General features: G+C 35.7%; 1 protein-coding gene and 6 non-coding genes across 7 annotated transcripts in view; 3 read left to right on the top strand and 4 right to left on the bottom strand.

Annotated features, from left to right (window-relative positions):
* Positions 1–22,713, bottom strand: part of LOC149424856 (zwei Ig domain protein zig-8-like) — a 101,587-nt gene that overhangs the window by 19,424 nt on the left and 59,450 nt on the right. The window contains exons 2-4 of the mRNA XM_089650833.1: positions 10,765–10,961; positions 1,877–2,087; positions 586–713 (exon numbers count right to left, since the gene is read on the bottom strand). Of these exons, the coding sequence (XP_089506959.1) occupies positions 586–713; positions 1,877–2,087; positions 10,765–10,961 (536 nt within the window). The remainder of the gene's footprint in view (positions 1–585; positions 714–1,876; positions 2,088–10,764; positions 10,962–22,713) is intronic.
* Positions 15,075–15,193, bottom strand: LOC149424862 (5S ribosomal RNA). The gene has a single exon (XR_016305729.1). It is a non-coding gene; the product is annotated as a 5S ribosomal RNA (ribosomal RNA).
* LOC149424861 (5S ribosomal RNA) lies at positions 15,517–15,635 on the bottom strand. The gene has a single exon (XR_016305728.1). It is a non-coding gene; the product is annotated as a 5S ribosomal RNA (ribosomal RNA).
* On the bottom strand, positions 15,959–16,077 carry LOC149424860 (5S ribosomal RNA). The gene has a single exon (XR_016305727.1). It is a non-coding gene; the product is annotated as a 5S ribosomal RNA (ribosomal RNA).
* On the top strand, positions 21,061–21,179 carry LOC149424859 (5S ribosomal RNA). The gene has a single exon (XR_016305726.1). It is a non-coding gene; the product is annotated as a 5S ribosomal RNA (ribosomal RNA).
* Positions 21,502–21,620, top strand: LOC149424858 (5S ribosomal RNA). The gene has a single exon (XR_016305725.1). It is a non-coding gene; the product is annotated as a 5S ribosomal RNA (ribosomal RNA).
* LOC149424857 (5S ribosomal RNA) lies at positions 21,944–22,062 on the top strand. Its single transcript, XR_016305724.1, has one exon. It is a non-coding gene; the product is annotated as a 5S ribosomal RNA (ribosomal RNA).

Below are 22,713 nucleotides of genomic sequence, written 5' to 3'. Positions count from 1 at the left end.
AATTCTGACTGGTCACCCAGGTGGAAAGAGAAAAGTGGGAAGACCCAGATTGAGGTGGGAAGATGAGGTAAGAGGGGATGCAGCACAGCTTCTCCAGGTGACAAACTGGAAGTCAGCCGCTGAGGACAGGAGGAGTTAGAGGCGACTGTTGCAGGAGGCCAAAGCTCGATATGGGCTGTAGCGCCATCGAAGAAGAAGAAGAAGCACCCTTCAGATGATATTGCACAAAAACGATGCAATAAAAGTCATCCAAATATTATTATTAACATTTATCTATCAATGTATTACCACTCAATTAAAATAATGCCAATTTTTTTTAAAATTAAATCATTAACGTTATCAAATATTAAATTTTATTATGGATAAAATATTGAAGCTTATAAACCTCAGCGCCATATTAATAATTGATCAACAACTCGCAATGAAAATATGAAACAGGCAGTACTGGGTCACATGGTTCGAGTGTCACTAGCAACCGTTTTTTGTGTATATTCATATTATATTCATCAATAATTAAACATTATTAAATACTTTTATTTTGTAAATTATAGAAAAATGTTTTATTTATTTCAAAATTGCACAAACCTCGTCCTGGTGGTACCAAAAGATGTACGCAGGCGGCTCCGGGCTGAACCTGATGCTACAAGTCAGGTTTATGGTGCTGCCGAGGTCCACGTGGAGGTCCGGACCCCCAAGGATGGTCGCCGTTGGGACTGCAACAAGGTGAGAAAAAAAACATTGTTTGCAAAACTTTTGATGAAAAGCAAACAGAAACGCATCATTCCTGTAATGATACTATTATATCAAAATTCTAATAACTACGAGTTGCATCCAGTAAATCGTGCTATGTCACTAACACAATATATTTTCCATGCCAAGCAATCACCTGTGCATTCATAAAAAATAAAAAAAATAATACATCATCGGTCATGAATCACCTCATACATTCCTATAATTCTCGTTGCAAACGCGTGTAGCTACTAAAGAAACAGACTAGCTTTGCTTCTTCAAAGCAAATAATAATTGTTCGCCGCAGAGATTATATCCTATCAATACTCCAGCTCCAGTAGTCCGTAGTTTTATTCAAAAAACGACACTACAGGTAATAGTTATGCTTTGATGGGAAAACACGAATACATTACTGTTGTGTTTCTGGTGTTTACTACACTTTATATTGAAGCTCTAGGCTCGTTAGATGATTCAAACTCTGATGGTTCTTTTACAGATTTATTACGATAAATGCTATTTACAACCGAGCTGTACAATCGTGGTTTGATAACGTATGCTCGCTATCGGGGTGGTTTTCCGTCTAGCGAGCGCCGCGCACGCTCGCCCTGGCGCTAATAAATTAATTTTATATATTAAATTTTGCCCTTTTGTCTGCTTAATTATTTATTTGATAGTTCGGAGCAGCTCCAGGTGCGATATAAGCTAATATGTACAAAGTTAATGTAATACATTGATTTACGTAGGAATTTGAATTTTTTCGCAAATATCCGCAATTGATGTAAAAATAGTTTTGTTAAAACTTGCGTATAAGAAATCATATTAACGTTTGTAAATATTTGACAAACTTTCAAATGGTTACTTGGAACGCATTATGTTTACCTACAATTGAAACAATGACGCGTACCCATGGATTCTTTGACTACGGATGTGTTACTTGGAACAATTCCAGAGTGCAACTCTGAGTCAGGTAGCCTTTTCGTATCATGAATCGATAGAGGAAGACTGATTTTCATTTGGGTATGTTTAGACTGATCTAGTTGCTCATAACAAGATGAAATCCTCACAGTTCAAAAAAATTATGGGCTATCGTTATAAAGAATTTCAATCTTCCTTTGGAAAAGCTGAAAATATAGTACAGAAGACTCACCAACAACATTGAGGTTGATAAAGTAGCTCTTGACGGGCTGCGTGGAAATTTGGCATTCATACATGCCGGCGTCTCTCTCCTGAGCCCATTTGATCTGCAGCGTCCACTCAGCCGTCTCCTTGTGGTGCGTGGCCTGGAACCGCTGATCCGATGTGTACGTGTAGCTGCCCACCGTCAAAATGTGCAGGTCTCGATGCCTTATCCAGGACACCTGTACAAAAAAGAAGAACTTCAGTCCAATGGCAATTGACAGGACGTCAACTTGGATACCTATGGCAATCTTCGTTCATGCATCGAGAAAATGATTCTGTTAAAAAAGTAACAGCGTGTCAATTTCCTGATAAAAAAGTAGTTATTCAAAATTTATCGAGATCACATGTTAAAATAAAATAATTAAATAACACGTGTTCCGCTGTACTCATAAATAAAAACAGTACAACAATTAAACATATTTTTTCACTTGTGGCAAACACTTTGTGGGTATACATAATTATAATAATTAAAATAAAATGACTTTGTTTGAATACCACTTTATTTAATTCAAACAAAGTAATTTTATTTTAATTATTATAATTAAACATATCATAATTATAAGTTCCACATTCAAAACAGTACACTAATTGAAAAAGGGAGGTTAAGTAGAAGAAACAAAAAAAACAGATAGAGATATTCAGATAAGCCCAGAGCCAATGAAGGAATTTAGAAGAAGGTTCCCACTAATACATTGGTAAAAAGAGATTATGCTCGATTAAAAATACAGGGAATAGAAAAGAGAGAAAAAGAAACAAAACAAAGTACAACACGACAAGAATTACGTTGTTACGTAATACAGTCTCCCTATTAAATTAAACGGGCTTTAGTTACCCCAACTTACCCTCGCAGCTAGTCACAGCGTGTTCAACACGGACCACACACAGCGTCTTCGGTTCAACACGGGCCGCTTCCGGCCCCCCCCCGCCAATCAAAAACGGACCTCGGGACCGACAACAGTGTCTCCCGCAGAGCAAAACTGCAATCGCCCGCAATGTCTGGCGCGCATAATATACGCGATCTTGTTCTGGCTTGTAATTAGCCACGCGCTCTCACAGTTGGAAATTATCAATTCACCCGAACCTCACGTAGTTCTCGCGTGTTTAAACCATCTCAATTATTGTAATCAATAGTTTGCCGCATCATTCGAAAACATGATTCTACATCCCGAGATTAACCTTTGTTCACCGGAGCCACGCTTCCGTCGAAGCACCTCGTGTCTCAACATCACCTCGACAGTACCGCCGGGCCTTTTTGGGCACGGAAAGGACCAGCTCGGCCTGATGCACCATTCCTCATCTCAAGACGAATCGTAAGCTTCCAGTATACCCCTTTCTTGTGTTCAAACCAATTAAATTCATGTAAAATCCTCGTTTCATCCGTTCGTCAAGTTATAGAGAGAGAGAGAGAGTGGAAATCTATGTCAACCCTGTATTTCTCGAGATGATCAATATAACTTGTGCCTTTTTACCCATGTGTTATTATTGTGTGTTAGCCTTTCCAACCTCCTAACCGATGGACGAGCTGATGATCAAAGAAGCTGCTCACCCCTGATAGTACACGAGTCTCATCTGCTTACCTTTTTACTGAGCTAGCCAATACATAACCTGGTTCGATCCCTGGTTTTAACCTACACTTAGCACTGACGCAAACGTGGGTTTTCTGTGGTTATTAATCGTCCATCGGGAGGTCAAATTGGAAATAACCTTGTACTCTTTCACTGTGTTTTCATGCCTTGTTTTGTATTAACCATTGAATAACTATGTTTTCTTCCAATAAACCTTAGCTGTTCTACAAACCATCGCGTCAAATCTAAAACAACCGTGTCACATTAAAACTATTCTGTGTTAAATTACAACTTTTACGAATCGTCACTGGACAAAATTTAATTACCGGTATTCTATCACAAAGTGCGCAATCAACGTTTACTTCTTTTCGGACATCTCAAACATTACATAGTGATCCAAAACCACAATGTTTTACTTTCCAAATACAACTATTAGAGAGAACGAGCTACAATAAACTACAATTCAACAATTTCAAATCTTGTACATGATACAAAATAAATTTCTTGTTTGTGGAATTTATCAGTCAGTTCGCTCTGCACACAGACATGTTCTGCACATGAACACGACCAAGGAAAATTAAAGCCCTTCTGCCATTTGATAATTCCGCTTTATATGTAATGAAGGTGGGTAGTGTATCCTTTTTTTAAAAAAAAGTCTAGAAAGCCGATCCACTCTTTACATATAATTGAGATTCGCGATTGACGTAAGTCCCTGACGTTCGGCATTTCTGCGCAAATGAGCCAGTCGTTTGTCCAGTGAAGGGGAAGCTTGCGTATAAATAACCAAAAATTGGTTTTGCTTAAATTCAGACAATTGGTCACGAATTACAAACAACCCTCCAATGACTTTGAAAATTTTTCGGAATTTTTTTTTCAAAAAACACACTTTTTTTCATCTCAGGAGCTTTTCCATCAAAAACACAAGGAAACCGCTGGCCATTTTTTTTCCATATTGGGACTTTGAAAAGTTTCACAAAATTCTTCACCCACCATCACAAGCAAACCCCTGTTGTTTTTTATTAAAAAATAACCAGCCACACACTCTGACAATTCCTTTTTCTTCTCACAAAGTCTAACTCGACTTCCACAAAATGAATCCTCAAAACAACACCTTAGGCATAATAGCCAACATCTGCTCTCAAAGTACGCAAAGTTTAGAAAAGGAATTAAAAGACAGGAATATATCTCCTTTCAACAAAACCAAAAACATCCTGATTAAATACGCAGCATATTTCAACAGGAAATACATAAAAGGGCTGCAATTTCAACCCGGCAGTATAACAATCTCTGCAAACAAATACAATTTACGCAGGAAACATGTTACCTTTAAGGAAAATGACACAGTTTGGAGACGCAACAACACACTCTCACAAGGTGCTCTGTACTTCTCTGCAAAACTGGCTCCTCGCTTTATTAAAGCAAAAGTGCTGAGAAAAATCTCAGATGTAGTATATACCCTATTGGACGCCTCTGGTAAACACATCGGTAACTACCACGTGAAAGATATTGTCAAACAAGGAAGTGTGGACACAATGGACACCACCTTCACTAGGTCACTACACTCATAACTAACAAACTTCTGGCTCTACCTTTGTTCCACGAGATTTGGCCCTCGTGCAGACAAACAGCATGTCTTATCGCGTAAGTTTCATATAAAAACTCGCATTTCGACCTCTGCAAGGTAACCTTCTCATTTTTCTAAAAACACAGAAGTGTCAACTGTTTTTTTTTAATCATTTCTCACCCATACATGTACAACTATGCTCTTTTGTATAAACCTTTTGTTATTTTTGTTTCTTTGTCACACCTCATCGTGTAATTTATATAAATTGTACTCACATTTTGTACGTATCTTCTCTGGAACTGATCATTCCAGTCAAGAGACTTTTTACGCCTCCCAAACGATTTATGCTCCCGAAGTCATGACCCTGGACATCAATTGTTAGTCGTCACCATTCTGACACTTACGACACTAAATACATAACTATTTTTTGTCATAACTACCACAAAAAGTCACGTACAACATTTTATGTAAATGTTTTTTTAATTCTCTCATGTTCTTTGTTCTTCACATTGTTTTCCACATTGTTCCTTCACATTTGTTCGTCACATTTGTTCCAATGGGTTCCATCGTACATAAAACAATGGCCCTTTGCAACATACACCCAATTGAGGTGAATATTCTACCCCTGTAACTTGTAATCATAATGCGTGTGTAAATTCCAGTTTGGTATCGTCATTTGATTCAAGTTTACATAGGTGTAACAAATAAAAGTTACAATTACCTTTGTTTAAAGTTTTTTCAGTTTTGTCTAAAAAATTGAATGGCGCTCAACATTCCCATTTGCTCTAATTTGTTGTTTTTTCAGAATTTGATATTGACACGTCAATTCTGAAAAAGGTTGTTGTAAAGGAGAACAAACGCCGTTTTGTCCTCCTCATCAATAACAATGTATCATACATAACACCTTTCGGTCACATTGAGTATGTAAAATCTTAAGATCTCAACTTTTTGACCCCAATTTGTTAAATTATGTACTATATTTTGACTTAAATAGCATTAATTTGCCTTGTCAAATACACCAAGCCAGGTCACTCATATTAAGTCATCCTGTGTCTCTAGGTGCCTTTTGTATTAAATTTGTATCATAAAAATCACAAAATTCGTGTTCGTGGCAATTTTGGCAACACCAAGTGTGTTTCCCGTTTTTGTTTGGCCATTTTAAGTAAGTAAAACCCTAAAAGGTCTTAAATAAACCACTACAAACCTTTTTTGTAAGCAAAGAGTTAGTAAAACCAATAGGTCTCTTCTGCTATACTGTGTGTCTTGTAAGACATCCTTAGGCATATGTCTTGTATTATTGCCAACTTAACGCATAAACCCAACCAAAGGTTATGCCATCGTTTTTTTGATAATACCAATAGCCACTAATTAATTGTTTTTGACATTGTGTATGTATCTTTTTTCCGGTATTGAAATGGTACTTTTTTATTATTGAACGTTGATATGTTATTTTCATGATACATGAGAATGTTACAATATCCGCCATGAGACGAGGGATCGTTATAAAATCTAACATTATACATGAGAATGTTACAATATCCGCCATGAGACGAGGGATCGTTATAAAATCTAACATTATACATGAGAATGTTATAATATCTACCATGATACGAGAAGTTCGTTATAATTACTTTTTTACTGGCTTACATACACTGTGGCCAAAGAGATAATTTGTTCCATAAATGGTTATAAATATCTATGTTGTACCGTCCTTTCAATACTAGGGTTCTTTCGTAATTCGTTCAATTTCTACATGAGACGTGGAGACGTTTAATACTTACCATGATTCGTGCGAACGATACAATATCTTGTTGTTGTTTTCTTTAAATAAGTTGACACTATATACTTGTTCTACCAGACGTAGACCATTTTTCCCTGACTTGTCGCCCTTAATTGGGACCCTTTTGTATAACTCATGACACTGAGGGAAATGTCCTTCACTGTAGTGAGAATTTTTTTGTTATATTCAAACAAACATGAAGCTGTGCATTCAGAAATTTTTTCGCTAACTGATACCTGTGGACTTCTTGTCAGCGGACCCAAAAACCATCCACTATCCATTGACCATGGACTAGCCAGCAGCTTCACTGTTGGTTATGAGGTATCGTGTCGTGGGAGTTAATCGAGACAGTGACACGAAACCACCTAAATCGTTGTCTGGGAGACGAATAAGAAAAACTCTCAGGTTTGTGAAGCTTGAGCAAGGGTTTGTCATGTTCTCACAAACTATAGAAGATTAAAAACGACCCCTAATCTTTCACCAAATACACGTGAAAGATTAGATTGTTATTACTGTGTATTTTCCTTCACCTTTTCATCAAACTCATGTATATTTGTAAAGAGTTAGGAAATTTGCTGGTTGATATATTTCGTCCTCACATAGAGATCGAATTGAGAATTAGCTCAGTCACTATCAATTTTCGCTACTCAACCCTCCATCCTTCACCCTTCCATCAAACTCATGTACATTTGTAAGAAGCTAGGAAACCTGCTGGTTGACCACATTTCGTTCTCTGAAAGAGATCGAACGGAGAATCAGCTCCATCACCAGCAGACCTTCTCGCTCAACGCCATTTTTTTTTCTCATCCCTCATTATCCTTGAGGTTAATTTCATGAATCTGGAAGGTGTACCCTACGCACATAGCGTATCGTCTGTCTATAAGACATTCTTTATCCATGAAATTTGCTTCGAAAATCTCCTTTTTCACCCCATTCCTAGGTAATCAACACATTTCTTGTAATTTTGAAAGTCGTAAGTTGTTATCGCTCAAGCGCTAACACCGGCCATGGAAGGCCAACTTCTTTCGGAAACTTGGTGTTACTACTGTACAACCACCTACCTATACCTTGTATATCAAATAGGTAACTTCACGCCAGTCGTGATAGTTTTTTTTTGTCTCCCCAATCTCGGGATACTCATGGTATAGTCAGCATATTAGATCTCTCTACTCTCTCCTCTCTAACTAACAACGTTTTTTTTGTCTTTTTGTCTTTTTTCTCTTGAACAAAATTTGTTTCTCTCCAAACGTTTTTGCATCATTGGTCTACCAGGCAGGTAAACTTCAAGAATTTTGGCTCTAATAATAACCTGTCCCCGGATTAAAAAGAAGACCAGCAGCCCTCCTCATCACCTGCAAGCTGAGCTTCACTTCTTTGCCGCCTTCACTTCCATCACTCACTTTTCTCCAATCTCTGCGTACCAAAAACACCCGACCGCACCCAAATTAGGTGTGAGTCGTGCGTGTAGTAGCAAATCAAGTTGTCTCATCATTCAAACCACATTCAAAAGAACCAACCTCAGAGCTTGCCAGCTCAAGGTTAGTTGTGCAATCAACTACCTGCCGTTTGTGCAATCAACTACTTGCCATTGTTCAATCAACCACTTGCCGTTGGGCAAACCAACTACTTGCCGATGCGCAAACTCAACATAATAGCCATTACACGCATCAATCATCAATCAACTCACTGGTATTACTCCGTGTTATTACCAACTTCATTTCACCTTGACAACCACTGCTCCACCACATCAGCACAATGGAATCCACGCTGGTACAACAACAACAGAGCCCGGATACTTCTGGCCCTCAGCATCACCATCTCTCAACCACAACCAAGAAGCACAGTTCAATTTCTATGGCCCTAGTGACACTTGAGTGCAATCTCAAATGGGTCAAGTTACAGTGAAAATGTAACTTCAATAACTTCAGTGAAATTACGTCTACTTGGCACTCAACAAAATACTACGCTCTTCAAACTTAGCTTACAGACCAATGAAATTTTAGAGTCCTTTTTGTTCTTGTCATCATTGCATAACCTTGTATGTTTGTCTTTTCATCACTGCATAAACTTGTATGTTTGTCTTTTCATCACCGCATAACCTTGTATGTTGTTCTTGTCACCACTGCATAACCTTGTATGTTGTTCTTGTCACCACTGCATAACCTTGTATGTTTGTCTTTTCATCACTGCATAACCTTGTATTTTTGTCTTTTCATCACTGCATAACCTTGTATGTTGTCTTTTCACCATTGCATAACCATGTATTTTTTTTTTCTTCTTCTTTGTTTTCTGCAAATCAACACCTTTTTTTTCTCTCTCTACTTCCCTCACGACAAGGTGAAGAGGATTTTTTTGCGCCTAAAACTTCATTACCACGTCGCCTTTTATTGGCGGAGGGAGAATTTGTTACGTAATACAGTCTCCCTATTAAATTAAACGGGGCTTTAGTTACCCCAACTTACCCTCGCAGCTAGTCACAGCGTGTTCAACACGGACCACACACAGCGTCTTCGATTCAACACGGGCCGCTTCCGGCCCCCCCGCCAGTCAAAAACGGACCTCGGGACCGACAACAGTGTCTCCCGCAGAGCAAAAATGCAATCGCCCGCAATGTCTGGCGCGCATAATAGACGCGATCTTGTTTTGGCTTGTAATTAGCCACGCGCTCTCATAGTTGGCAATTATAAATTCACCCGAACCTCACGTAGTTCTCGCGTGTTTAAACCATCTCAATTATTGTAATCAATAGTTTGCCGCATCATTTGAAAACATGATTCTACATCCCGAGATTAACCTTTGTTCACCGGAGCCACGCTTCCGTCGAAGCACCTCGTGTCTCAACATCACCTCGACAGTATCGCCGGGCCTTTTTGGGCACGGGAAGGACCAGCTCGGCCTGATGCACCATTCCTCATCTCAAGGCGAATCGTAAGCTTCCAGTATACCCCTTTCTTGTGTTCAAACCATTTAAATTCATGTAAAATCCTCGTTTCATCCGTTTGTCAAGTTATAGAGAGAGAGAGAGTGGAGATCTATGTCAACCCTGTATTTCTCGAGATGATAAATATACCTTGTGCCTTTTACCCATGTGTTATTATTGTGTGTTAGCCTTTCCAACCTCCTAACCGATGGACGAGCTGATGATCAAATAAGCTGCTCACCCCTGATAGTACACGAGTCTCATCTGCTTACCTTTTTACTGAGCTAGCCAATACATAACCTGGTTCGATCCCTGGTTTTAACCTCCACTTAGCAACGTATGTTCATTTTTATGTTTTTAAAAAGTATTCATTTAAAGCCTTGCTTTTAATCAAATCTGGAAGATTGTTATAGAGTGTGTACGCAATATAGTTAAAAGATTTTATTCCATATTTCGTAGGGTGTGTTAGAAAATTTTATTGATATTTCTAGTATTGTGGTTGTTGATGTCTTGATTGTAAAGTAGCTTGATGTTAGTGTGGGTTGATTGATGGGTAATTTGTAGGATGGTGGTCGTAATTGGAAGGATACCGGAAATCGAATAGATGTCCTTGACATGTTTGTCCATGTACCATGGCATAGTACACCTAAGTTAGAAAATGAATGGATAGTAATCCTTGAAGCCTATATAGAACACCAGTTATGGGAACACGATTATTATTGAACATAATAAAAATGTATTATGCACGTCTATCATGCAATCTTGACCCTAACCATTCTATCTCTGGAATCCGCTATGATACTTCCTAGGAATCCATTGGAATTGACATCCAGTTATTTTAAACACATTAAATTAATTACATGTATTTAAAACAATTCCCTAGATAGAAATAATATCGTAAAGTATGCTCCGAAAAAATTAAAAACACATATTGTTTTGTTTTTTTAACATGAAAATACAGAAATTAATCATAAAATTTCCTTTCGAACGCCGGGATTTGAATGTAGAATTTGAATGTAGAACTTACACTTTTATTTCCTAGGTTCCTCACTTTGCACGTGAGGTAGGCCGACTTTCCCACCAGCGCCGTGACGTTTCTCGGCACTGCATGGAAATGTGGTTGGTTCAGCATCGGAAGGGAAGGACTCACTGTTCCTCCGCCAGATAGCGAGTTATGGTTGGCTGATCCTTTACTGTGCACACCCGCCTGTGCAAGCAAGCCTCCTGTGAACAAATTTATCGTTTTAAGAAAACAATCCATTTAAACAATATGGTTTTGAAAGTAAGATTATATGAATTTTTCAAAACACCACATCTATTCCTTTCTTTATCTCATCATATCCTTACTTAACAAATTCCTTTCCTGTTATTCTGCCAAAAATTGGCACGTGGATAGTTTGGCTGACCTACAGTTCTGAAGGAAAATTGGTAAGTCATCTATTCCATCCTATATGTACTGGACGTGTTTGCTTGCACAAAAAAAACTGTAAATATAAGCACCGGTACACATTCACGTTTGTCCTTTGTAATGATTCGAATAAAGCACTTTTAGCATTTCATTTGAATAGTCAAAAAATTATTTAAACCACAATAAAAATAAAGGGATTTTCGACTTTTGTAGTGTTTTATGTATGTATACGTCTTAAGAAAAACGATTTATTCGATATTTGTTATTTGCATAAAATAAGTACGCCTCTATAAAGACGGTTGGTTTTTTTTACTGCGGGCAAAACTTCTAGCACCGAATTCATTTATTTTTTTAATTAATTAACAAGTAAGTATCTTTGTGTAAAATGATGTTGGCCGCAGGAGCAGACCCTTTTTGCTAAGCCAATCAGCGGTTGTTTACCGAGGGCGAGACAACTGTTCTTTGGGCCGGGGCGATATAATGTCCCGTTAACCGGCAGTGCAGGTTTTTAAACATTAGTTTCTATCTGTAGGGAAGGTTTATAAACATTAGTTTTTTATGAAAGGTTTTACTTAGTTTTCGAACGGTAGATATTATGGCATTTCGTTATGTTAGTTATATTTGATGTGCATGTTATATTGATTATGATGCTGTTTCATTTGGACGTTCGATACACCATATTATACTGTATCCTTTGAGTGATTTCTGGCATATTATGGCAAGTATGTAAAAACGTTTTGAGCGATCGGTTTTTTTAATTGAAATATTAATATTTCATGGTAATGTAGGCCTCACTGTTGCTTACCCGTGTTGAGCCCCCCATTTAAAATTAATGTGACAAAATATGTCTATAAATAAAATTATGTTAAATTGAACGAATTTAAATGAAATATTTAGAATTAAATAAAATGAAGCACTAAAAATACAATATTTAAGACAGCTATGAAAACAAAGCAATAAAAATGTAATTATTGATCGGGTTGGGTATAATATACGTGTACTATGTAGGTATATTTTTAACCTTTTGAATTATTTTTTTTTTGTTTTTAAATCTATTTCTTAATTTTGCTTGTGCAATTTTTTTGGCTTCCCTAATTTTTTGTGTCGAGTTTAAGATTGTTGAATGCTTTTATTGCCTGGTATTTGTGGTGTCTTTGTCCAAAATCTTGTGCTTATAGACTGAGTTTTATGTTTATTATGTGCGCTCATCTAACTGATCTATTAATGTTAGTTTTAGTTTGCTGAAATATAGTTTTTTGGTCAAAAATGTATATTGGTAGGATTTCTATGTATATTTTTGGCGTAACATATTGAATATTTGGTCAGTGTCAAGCAGTATATGTTTTTTAAGTATAACTTTTTTAAATTGTTTTCTTTGTAATTTCCATATCACCGGTAGCTAGGTTTATTGCTCCTCTCCAAGCAATTATAAGGTATTCTGGAATGCATAATATATTGTTTTCATTTTTACTAGTTTAAATATCTTTTTTATGTTTAGGAAAATGTGTATTGTTTCGAGCAGTTTATTTGTGTTTGATATGATGTCTTTATTTGAGGTTATGGTCTATTATGATTCCTAGATATTTTATTTGGTCAGTTTTTCAGAGAAAAGCAATCGCAGATATTGGTGTCTGTGCATTCGTGTGTGTTTTAAGATGTTTGTTGTTTGTGCACCTTAGTCCAATCTTTGTATTTGAATAGTAAAACTGTATCGTCCGCATAACTAACATTCTACCGTCTATTTCTGTATTGCAAAGATCCAAAAACAAAGCACACGCATTGCGAAAATATAAAGTTGCGTTGTAGAAATTGGAGTTAAAAGTTGGGAAGAAACTAGAAATACCAACAAATTGTTTATTTTCAACACAAATAGAACCAATTCATCTGTCCTGATGGTGGACACTATAACGCTATTGAAAACGTTAGTTAACTCTAAAAGCCTTATCTACGCCTGCAAGGCGTACACACAATCTAAAATTTTCTTTCTCTTTCTAACGGTTGAAGTTAGCACCTCGTGATCTTTAAACCCAGTGGCCGACGGCGAACTTACCGATGGTACCTGTATCACTAAGGCAGGTTCAGCCATTTTTGAGTTTTTGAGGTATTTACCCTTTATCTTCTTACGATGAAAATGCAATAATTAATAATTCAAATGGCAAACCAGATATGATTCATTTCTGCAACCAAACAAAAGGAGTTGTAGATTCATTTGATCAAATTTGCTCCTCAATGTCATAAATGGTCAATGGCTGTATTATACGGCATGTTGAACATGGCTTTTGTCGATTCTGATGTAGTTTATAGCCACAACATGATCAAATAAATCTTAAACAAAAGAGAATTCATTTAGCAACTCAGCACAGATTCGGTCAAGCCTTGGATGGAGATGAGACTTGAAGCTCCGACTTAAAAATATAAGCCAAATTCTCGCAAAACCTACTGATTCAGGTAATAAACTTCAGGCAGGAGAACTGGGCCCAAAAACGTAAATACTGTGCTTATTGCTACTAAAAAAAAGAGAATGTCGAAATTAGAGTTATGTAAGTACAAAAAGTTAGTAGGTTCTGAGTACAAAGTTGATGTATGTGTAGATTGCTCTAAAATTATAGCTAGTAATTAAAAGCATGATTATTTTTAATGTTTGCCCTAAGAATAAGTAATTGATGTCAAAAAAATATTATATTATTTTAAAATAAAACATATGTTAAAGTTGATTTTTAAGAAGGTGATTTTTTTGTTTGAATATAAGTATAATGTTTTGATTCGTTGGAATCAATACCTGCGATAGTAGTTTCCATTGATAAAACTGTATTTTATATACCACCTTTAACTTTCCAGAAAAATAGGGCACAAGTAGGAATATTTTGGCCTACAGGCTGTTATTTACATGTGTACGCTTCTGAGACGTATGTTAAGGCTTTATGTATTTATTTTATTTATTTATTTATTTATTTAACGCCCAGAGGGCTTTTACATGTGGGTGGTACAAATTTAATGACAGTATTGAAACATAAGAAAGAAAAGAAAGAAATAATAAAAATAAAATTACATAAGTATATGCGAGAAACAAAATTAAAAATATCAAGAACATAAATTAAAAAATACAGCGATTTGACTGGTTTACAAAAATATAACTTCCATTTAGGAATAGTATTGAAATAGGTCTTTTACATAATCCACAAAATTCGCAAAGTTAATGTTAAATATATCGACATCACCTAAGTATTGGTTTCCCATAGTGTGAAACCGTTGTATTGGGGAGTTCGCAATGTAATTTTGCTTATGTGTGTTGCAGTGGAATAGTGTATTTTGTCGTGTTGTTATTGTAGGTATTCGTAAGTTTATGAGTTGCAGAAGTTCGCAACAGTCGAATTTAGAGTTTAGAATCTTGAATAAAAAAGTTAAATCGTTTATTTTACGCCTGTCTTCCAATGTGTGTATTTTTAGAGTGTTTAATAAGAAATGATATTGTAAGTCTTCTAGTGGGATATTTAATTTAAAATTTATAAAACGCAGAATTTTTTTTTGAAGTGAAACTTCTTTACCCGCGTCATGCAATTTCGAGGACCGGAGTAAAACCAACTCATGACCGAAACGAAAATGCGGGACCGATTAAAGTTCATTTGATCTAGTCAAAGTTTTGAAGTAAAATATAAATGCTTCTTAGCTCATCTCGACAACTGGCGTTGGTGGTGTAATGGTCAGCGTAGTTGCTTTCCAAGCAGTTGATCCGAGTTCGATTCTCGGCCATCGCACATTATTTTTTTGTTTTTAACGCCTTTTTTTTTTCAATGGTTGACCATAATATCAATCCACTAAGTAATATTTTAGGCCTGTAGCATACTTGAAAAGTTAAAGAATGATATAAAAATTTTTATGATGTTAACGATAAAAAAATAAAAAAAAACATAAAATTACCATAAAAAATGGGCCAACGGCACGCGGTGTTCCCAAGCGGTCACCCATCCAAGTACTGACCGCGCCCAATGTTGCTTAACTTCGGTGATCGGACGAGAACCGGTGTGTTCAACATGGTATGGTCGTTGGCAAACGCTAAACAATATTAATTTCTATTCTACCTGCCAATAAATATATGAAAATTAGTATAAAAAAGCCCTAATAATACTGAAAACATTAGCAAGGTGTGTGCGACGTTGATAAAAATAATCATTACATACGCGCTTGAAAAAGATCGTAATTACATCCATAACTTTGCAGGAATTTTTTTTTTCAATGGTTGACCATAATATCAATCCACTAAGTAATATTTTAGGCCTGTAGCATACTTGAAAAGTTAAAGAATTTTATGATATTATTAATGATAGTAACGATAAAAAAATAAAAAAAAACATGAAATTACCATAAAAAATGGGCCAACGGCACGCGGTGTTCCCAAGCGGTCACCCATCCAAGTACTGACCGCGCCCAATGTTGCTTAACTTCGGTGATCGGACGAGAACCGGTGTGTTCAACATGGTATGGTCGTTGGCAAACGCTAAACAATATTAATTTCTATTCTACCTGCCAATAAATATATGAAAATTAGTATAAAAAAGCCCTAATAATACTGAAAACATTAGCAAGGTGTGTGCGACGTTGATAAAAATAATCATTACATACGCGCTTGAAAAAGATCGTAATTACATCCATAACTTTGCAGGAATTTTTTTTTTCAATGGTTGACCATAATATCAATCCACTAAGTAATATTTTAGGCCTGTAGCATACTTGAAAAGTTAAAGAATTTTATGATATTATTAATGATAGTAACGATAAAAAAAAAAAAAAAAACATGAAATTACCATAAAAAATGGGCCAACGGCACGCGGTGTTCCCAAGCGGTCACCCATCCAAGTACTGACCGCGCCCAATGTTGCTTAACTTCGGTGATCGGACGAGAACCGGTGTGTTCAACATGGTATGGTCGTTGGCAAACGCTAAACAATATTAATTTCTACTCTACCTGCCAATAAATATATGAAAATTAGTATAAAAAAGCCCTAATAATACTGAAAACATTAGCAAGGTGTATGCGACGTTGATAAAAATAATCATTACATACGCGCTTGAAAAAGATCGTAATTACATCCATAACTTTGCAGGAATTTTTTGAAGTGAAACTTCTTTACGCGCGTCATGCAATTTCGAGGACCGGAGTAAAACCGACTCATGACCGTGACGAAAAAACGGGATCATTTCGCTATAGGAGCCTAGCTAATATTATATACCTAGTTTAACTCACTCTCCTAACTCATCTTCGCTGTCTACAGGCAGAGCGCACGACTGTGGTCGTGAAGAACCGAGGTTCGATCCCCGCTCTAACTAAATTTTTTTTTCTTTTTTTATAACTTTTAATTTTTTTTATCACATGCTACTTATAAATATGTCAATAGACAGAAAAAAAGAGAGAATGAAATGAAAAGAGAGAGAGAGAAGAATACTAGAAGTTTCACTTCTGTCTTGCGTAGGCTTGACACACCCATTTTTTTGTATTCGCTCAATGTTATTAATGTGAATTTTGTAAGAGGGAGACCAAACTACTGAGTTGTATTCAATTATGCTTCTAACTAGAGATATGTATAACAGTTTAATGGCTTGTATGGAGTTAAAGTTTTTAGTTGTTCTTAATACGAAGCCTAGTGTTTTCATGCCTTTGTTTACAATTTGGTGGATATGATTGGCGAAACTTAGTTTTTCATCCAAAATAATTCCGAGATCTCTCATTTCCGTGACTCTTTCTAAAGCTGTATTGTTAATGGAATATTCAAATAAAACAGGATTTTTATTTCTGCAGAAAGTCAGGGTTTTGCATTTGTCTACATTTAAAAACAGATTATTTTGTACGCACCAATCTTTAAACTTATTAATATTTGATTGTAGTATTTGGCAATGATTTACATCAGTTATTTTTTTGTATAGCTTGATGTCATCAGCAAAGAGCAATACCTCGACATCGTCGAAGCAATTTGTTATATCGTTAATGAAAATGAGAAACAAAACGGGACCAAGGTGACTACCTTGCGGTAGGCCACTGGTCGCACAGAAAGCTTTCGATAGCAAAGATTTTATTTTAACAAATAGTTTACGATTAGTTAAATAGCTAGTGAACCATTTTAGCATGTTGTCTCTTACTCCTAGGGCAAATAGTTTTCGGGTTAGTAGTTTATGGGATACTTTGTCGAATGCTTTTGAAAAGTCTGTATATATGCAGTCGACTTGTTTATTTTTTGCAAAAGATTCTAATATAAAGTTTTGAAATATTGTTACGTTAGTTGCGGTTGATCTACCTTTGATAAAACCGTGTTGTTTTTGGTCGATTAGTTTTATTAATTTGGGATAGATTTCATCAAGGACCATTGATTCAAAAAGCTTAGAAAGTACTGACTGTATACAAATGGGGCGATAATTGGTTATGTCAGTGTCGTCACCTTTTTTGAGGATAGGTGTAATGAAGCTCAATTTCCAGCGGCTTGGAAAATATCCAAGGAACAAGAGGCGGTTGAATAGTACTGTAAGCGGTTTAGATAATGCATTGGAGCATTTTTTAAGGAATATTGGTGGAATGTTGTCTGGGCCAGCAGATTTTTCAGTGTCTAAGGAAAGTAATTTCTGTTCGCAAGATTTTTGTGTGATATGGCAATTTGTTAAGTGTGTAGTATTACTAAATTTGTATTCGGGTATTTTATCATCGGGGGTTTCGTCATCGTATACGTTTTTGAAGAAATCTGAAAAAAGGTTTACAATATCTTGTGTATTGTTTGCACTGATTCCATTCATTTACATTATTGTATTATGTACCTATAAAATAGATTAGACCTCTAGGATTAAATAAGGAGGAAGCGCAACACGTCATAAATTCCAAACATTTATCACGATAATGCTTTTGGTATTATCAATTCAATGATAAATAATGATGATTTCAAAACTTTTATAAAAACTTTATCATAAATCAACTCTTAAAAACTGTACTTCTTTTAAAATTGAAGATAAAACACTTAATTTGCTGATTTTTATGTTTGTATATAGTATTGTATATAAAATTGATGTATCCAAACATTCCCAGTATTGTACGGCAAAAATAATAAAAAATTCTCTTATAAGAAAGTTCCAAGGTTAAAAGGTAACGGAAAACGTTAAACTCTCAAATGTCCTGAAAACTTCTTAATTCTTAAAGATTTCATTAATCCGAAAATTCGATACACGAACAGGTTCGATTTTTAATTTTTACAGTACTGTATTATGTTTCTTCCAAGGACTCAAGGCATTTAAAAGCTAATAGTGCGTTCTTCTGAAAATATTTTTAGAAGATTCCTCGATAGCGAAACATATGTGTAGCATATTAATACGTGATTTGCAAGAACGACTCATAAGCTACCTGCAAACCATGAAACATAATATAAACAGCGACAAACTATTTGCATAATATCGCCGAGAAGTTTCAAAGTACACCAATTAATAGAATGTTTGCAATATTTGCGTGTTTATCTCGGCTGGGACAACTTACACTACTAGAAGGTAGACTGGGTGGCAAGTTAAACGGTCGGCCCAAGTTGCCTCTGCTAGGTCCTCGAGTTTTCGTCTGACTATTTAGAAGTTGAGTGTTTGCCGAGGGTTTTCCTTGTTTACTAATTCGGCCTGCGAGTCAACAGAGTCGTCCCTTATCCAGACTTTTGGCTTCGGCGGCGACAATCACACATTACGTATTCCGCAGTCACTAATAAAGGTGCCGGGCATCTTGTAGATGTTGACTAAGGCTTGCAATCTACAGTCAACTTGACAAAGTCAATGGAACCATCGAATAACTATGGCCAAATCTACCGGAGTGAGTTGATTTAAAACCAGCATTCCATTTTAATAATTAAAATAAATAAATATTTGCGTCCTTAATGCACCACTTTATTCATTTGAGTTTAATCAACTAGTTTTTGTTATAACCATTTTAAAATAATAAAAAAAAAACAATTATACAAGGCCTCCAATATTAATAATAATATATTGATGCTTTGTATAGCGCCGTTTTTTACAAGAAAAACCCTTAAAGGCGCTGAACAAAAATGTAATATATTTCTATACCGATTATTACTAAACAAACACATAATAACAAACTAATATAATCACCATACGGCTAATCAACAGATTGCATCCTCCGGTTCGTCGAACACTTTACAAAACTATAATTATACAATGCATTTGACCAATGAACGTGATGCTGCATTGGAATGTACATATTATTTAATCATTGCCGACAATATTAGCGATTTTTAATTGCAATTTTGAAACATGTAAATTAAAAAAAATCTAAGACACGAATCCATGACTTTTGCCTAAATAAATGGACTCTATTTCCTTTGGTCTTAACTGTATTATACTTCGAATAAGAACCACTAACATTATCTTCTTTTTCTCACCGCACATTTTTATTCGCTGCTATCATTATGTATTATCGCAAGATTCATCTCGAACCAAATGCAATTTAAATAGAATCTTGGATAAATCTATCATATTTTTAGTTTAATCTCTCTATTTTTCTGTTTCAAGGGTCGTTTAAAAATCGCTAATATTGTCTTCAATAACTGCATATTACAATTCGAGGTTTTACTCACTAAATACTCAAAAAATAAATATAATCTTATTATTTATTTTTATCCTGTAAGGGCAGATAATAAACAGGACCATACTTACCTATGAGCTCACTTCAGATTAACACTGCTTATTGCTCATTAGAGAAATTAAGACATTATTAATTCCGGTATTTATTTTAATCATTATACATTTGTTCTTATTTGGCGTGTTAAGGAGAGAAAATTTCAAATTTTATGTTAAGCGGTACAACAATACGTAGAATTAATTAGGCTTTATCTTCCAAAATCTGATTCGTCCCTCGGCATGAGACAGATTGATGAGTATGAGTAAGTCTTCGAATAATGTAAATCCAATTAGAAAAATGTGATCATATATAATAGACAAAACAAGAATGCTAATCTCAAGAAAGTATATTTAATTTAAAGGTATGAGAGCCTAAACAGGTTTTTTGTTTTTGTTTAGACCTGAATTGTGTTGGGCTTGTCGTGCATCGTGATTACTCCAAAAGCGCGATCTTCAAACTTAATATTTGCCTTGCGCGTACCTTCCATAAGTCTGCGTATAGCTGATAATGTTGCTGATCTAAGAGTTGACTGCCCCAGACCAGGGTTTTCCAGGACGCATAGTTCAAAGATGTAGGGTGGAGCCATTTCATTTAAAGCACAATTTGCACTGGATTTTTTCAGGGCGCTAGAGACAATGAAAGTTACGAAGGTGTTCTGAAGTGTGCGGTAAACTTACTTTGGGAGGTAATTCTACACAATGGTAGAAGTGAAAAAAAATGGGTGTGTCAAGCCTACGCAAGACAGAAGTGAAACTTCTAGTATTCTTCTCTCTCTCTCTTTTCATTTCATTCTCTCTTTTTTTCTGTCTATTGACATATTTATAAGTAGCATGTGATAAAAAAAATTAAAAGTTATAAAAAAAGAAAAAAAAATTTAGTTAGAGCGGGGATCGAACCTCGGTTCTTCACGACCACAGTCGTGCGCTCTGCCTGTAGACAGCGAAGATGAGTTAGGAGAGTGAGTTAAACTAGGTATATAATATTAGCTAGGCTCCTATAGCGAAATGATCCCGTTTTTTCGTCACGGTCATGAGTCGGTTTTACTCCGGTCCTCGAAATTGCATGACGCGCGTAAAGAAGTTTCACTTCAAAAAATTCCTGCAAAGTTATGGATGTAATTACGATCTTTTTCAAGCGCGTATGTAATGATTATTTTTATCAACGTCGCATACACCTTGCTAATGTTTTCAGTATTATTAGGGCTTTTTTATACTAATTTTCATATATTTATTGGCAGGTAGAGTAGAAATTAATATTGTTTAGCGTTTGCCAACGACCATACCATGTTGAACACACCGGTTCTCGTCCGATCACCGAAGTTAAGCAACATTGGGCGCGGTCAGTACTTGGATGGGTGACCGCTTGGGAACACCGCGTGCCGTTGGCCCATTTTTTATGGTAATTTCATGTTTTTTTTTTTTTTTTATCGTTACTATCATTAATAATATCATAAAATTCTTTAACTTTTCAAGTATGCTACAGGCCTAAAATATTACTTAGTGGATTGATATTATGGTCAACCATTGAAAAAAAAAATTCCTGCAAAGTTATGGATGTAATTACGATCTTTTTCAAGCGCGTATGTAATGATTATTTTTATCAACGTCGCACACACCTTGCTAATGTTTTCAGTATTATTAGGGCTTTTTTATACTAATTTTCATATATTTATTGGCAGGTAGAATAGAAATTAATATTGTTTAGCGTTTGCCAACGACCATACCATGTTGAACACACCGGTTCTCGTCCGATCACCGAAGTTAAGCAACATTGGGCGCGGTCAGTACTTGGATGGGTGACCGCTTGGGAACACCGCGTGCCGTTGGCCCATTTTTTATGGTAATTTCATGTTTTTTTTTATTTTTTTATCGTTACTATCATTAATAATATCATAAAATTCTTTAACTTTTCAAGTATGCTACAGGCCTAAAATATTACTTAGTGGATTGATATTATGGTCAACCATTGAAAAAAAAAATTCCTGCAAAGTTATGGATGTAATTACGATCTTTTTCAAGCGCGTATGTAATGATTATTTTTATCAACGTCGCACACACCTTGCTAATGTTTTCAGTATTATTAGGGCTTTTTTATACTAATTTTCATATATTTATTGGCAGGTAGAATAGAAATTAATATTGTTTAGCGTTTGCCAACGACCATACCATGTTGAACACACCGGTTCTCGTCCGATCACCGAAGTTAAGCAACATTGGGCGCGGTCAGTACTTGGATGGGTGACCGCTTGGGAACACCGCGTGCCGTTGGCCCATTTTTTATGGTAATTTTATGTTTTTTTTTATTTTTTTATCGTTAACATCATAAAAATTTTTATATCATTCTTTAACTTTTCAAGTATGCTACAGGCCTAAAATATTACTTAGTGGATTGATATTATGGTCAACCATTGAAAAAAAAAAGGCGTTAAAAACAAAAAAATAATGTGCGATGGCCGAGAATCGAACTCGGATCAACTGCTTGGAAAGCAACTACGCTGACCATTACACCACCAACGCCAGTTGTCGAGATGAGCTAAGAAGCATTTATATTTTACTTCAAAACTTTGACTAGATCAAATGAACTTTAATCGGTCCCGCATTTTCGTTTCGGTCATGAGTTGGTTTTACTCCGGTCCTCGAAATTGCATGACGCGGGTAAAGAAGTTTCACTTCAAAAAGATAAATATAATTTTCGAAATTCAATTTTTTGACAAAATAGGAGAATTCTTTTCCACACAAAAAATCATCTTTTTGTATGAAAACTAAAACTACCTACGTTGGGATTCCAAAGTGTATAGTTTACCTTTTTTAATTATTCTGCAATATAGAAATACATCCCAAAGGGTATTTTACCCCCGGAAAACTGTATTTAAATCAAACTAACGCTTTATTTTTAATCACTAATTTATTAAAAATTTATTC

The sequence above is a fragment of the Hesperophylax consimilis genome, chromosome 3 (genome assembly GCF_061612785.1).
Source record: "Hesperophylax consimilis isolate HC1 chromosome 3, BYU_Hcon_1.0, whole genome shotgun sequence".
Lineage (NCBI taxonomy): Eukaryota > Metazoa > Arthropoda > Insecta > Trichoptera > Limnephilidae > Hesperophylax > Hesperophylax consimilis.
The sequence above is the reverse complement of the archived record's forward strand: the minus strand, read 5'-3'. Positions and strand labels throughout refer to the sequence as shown.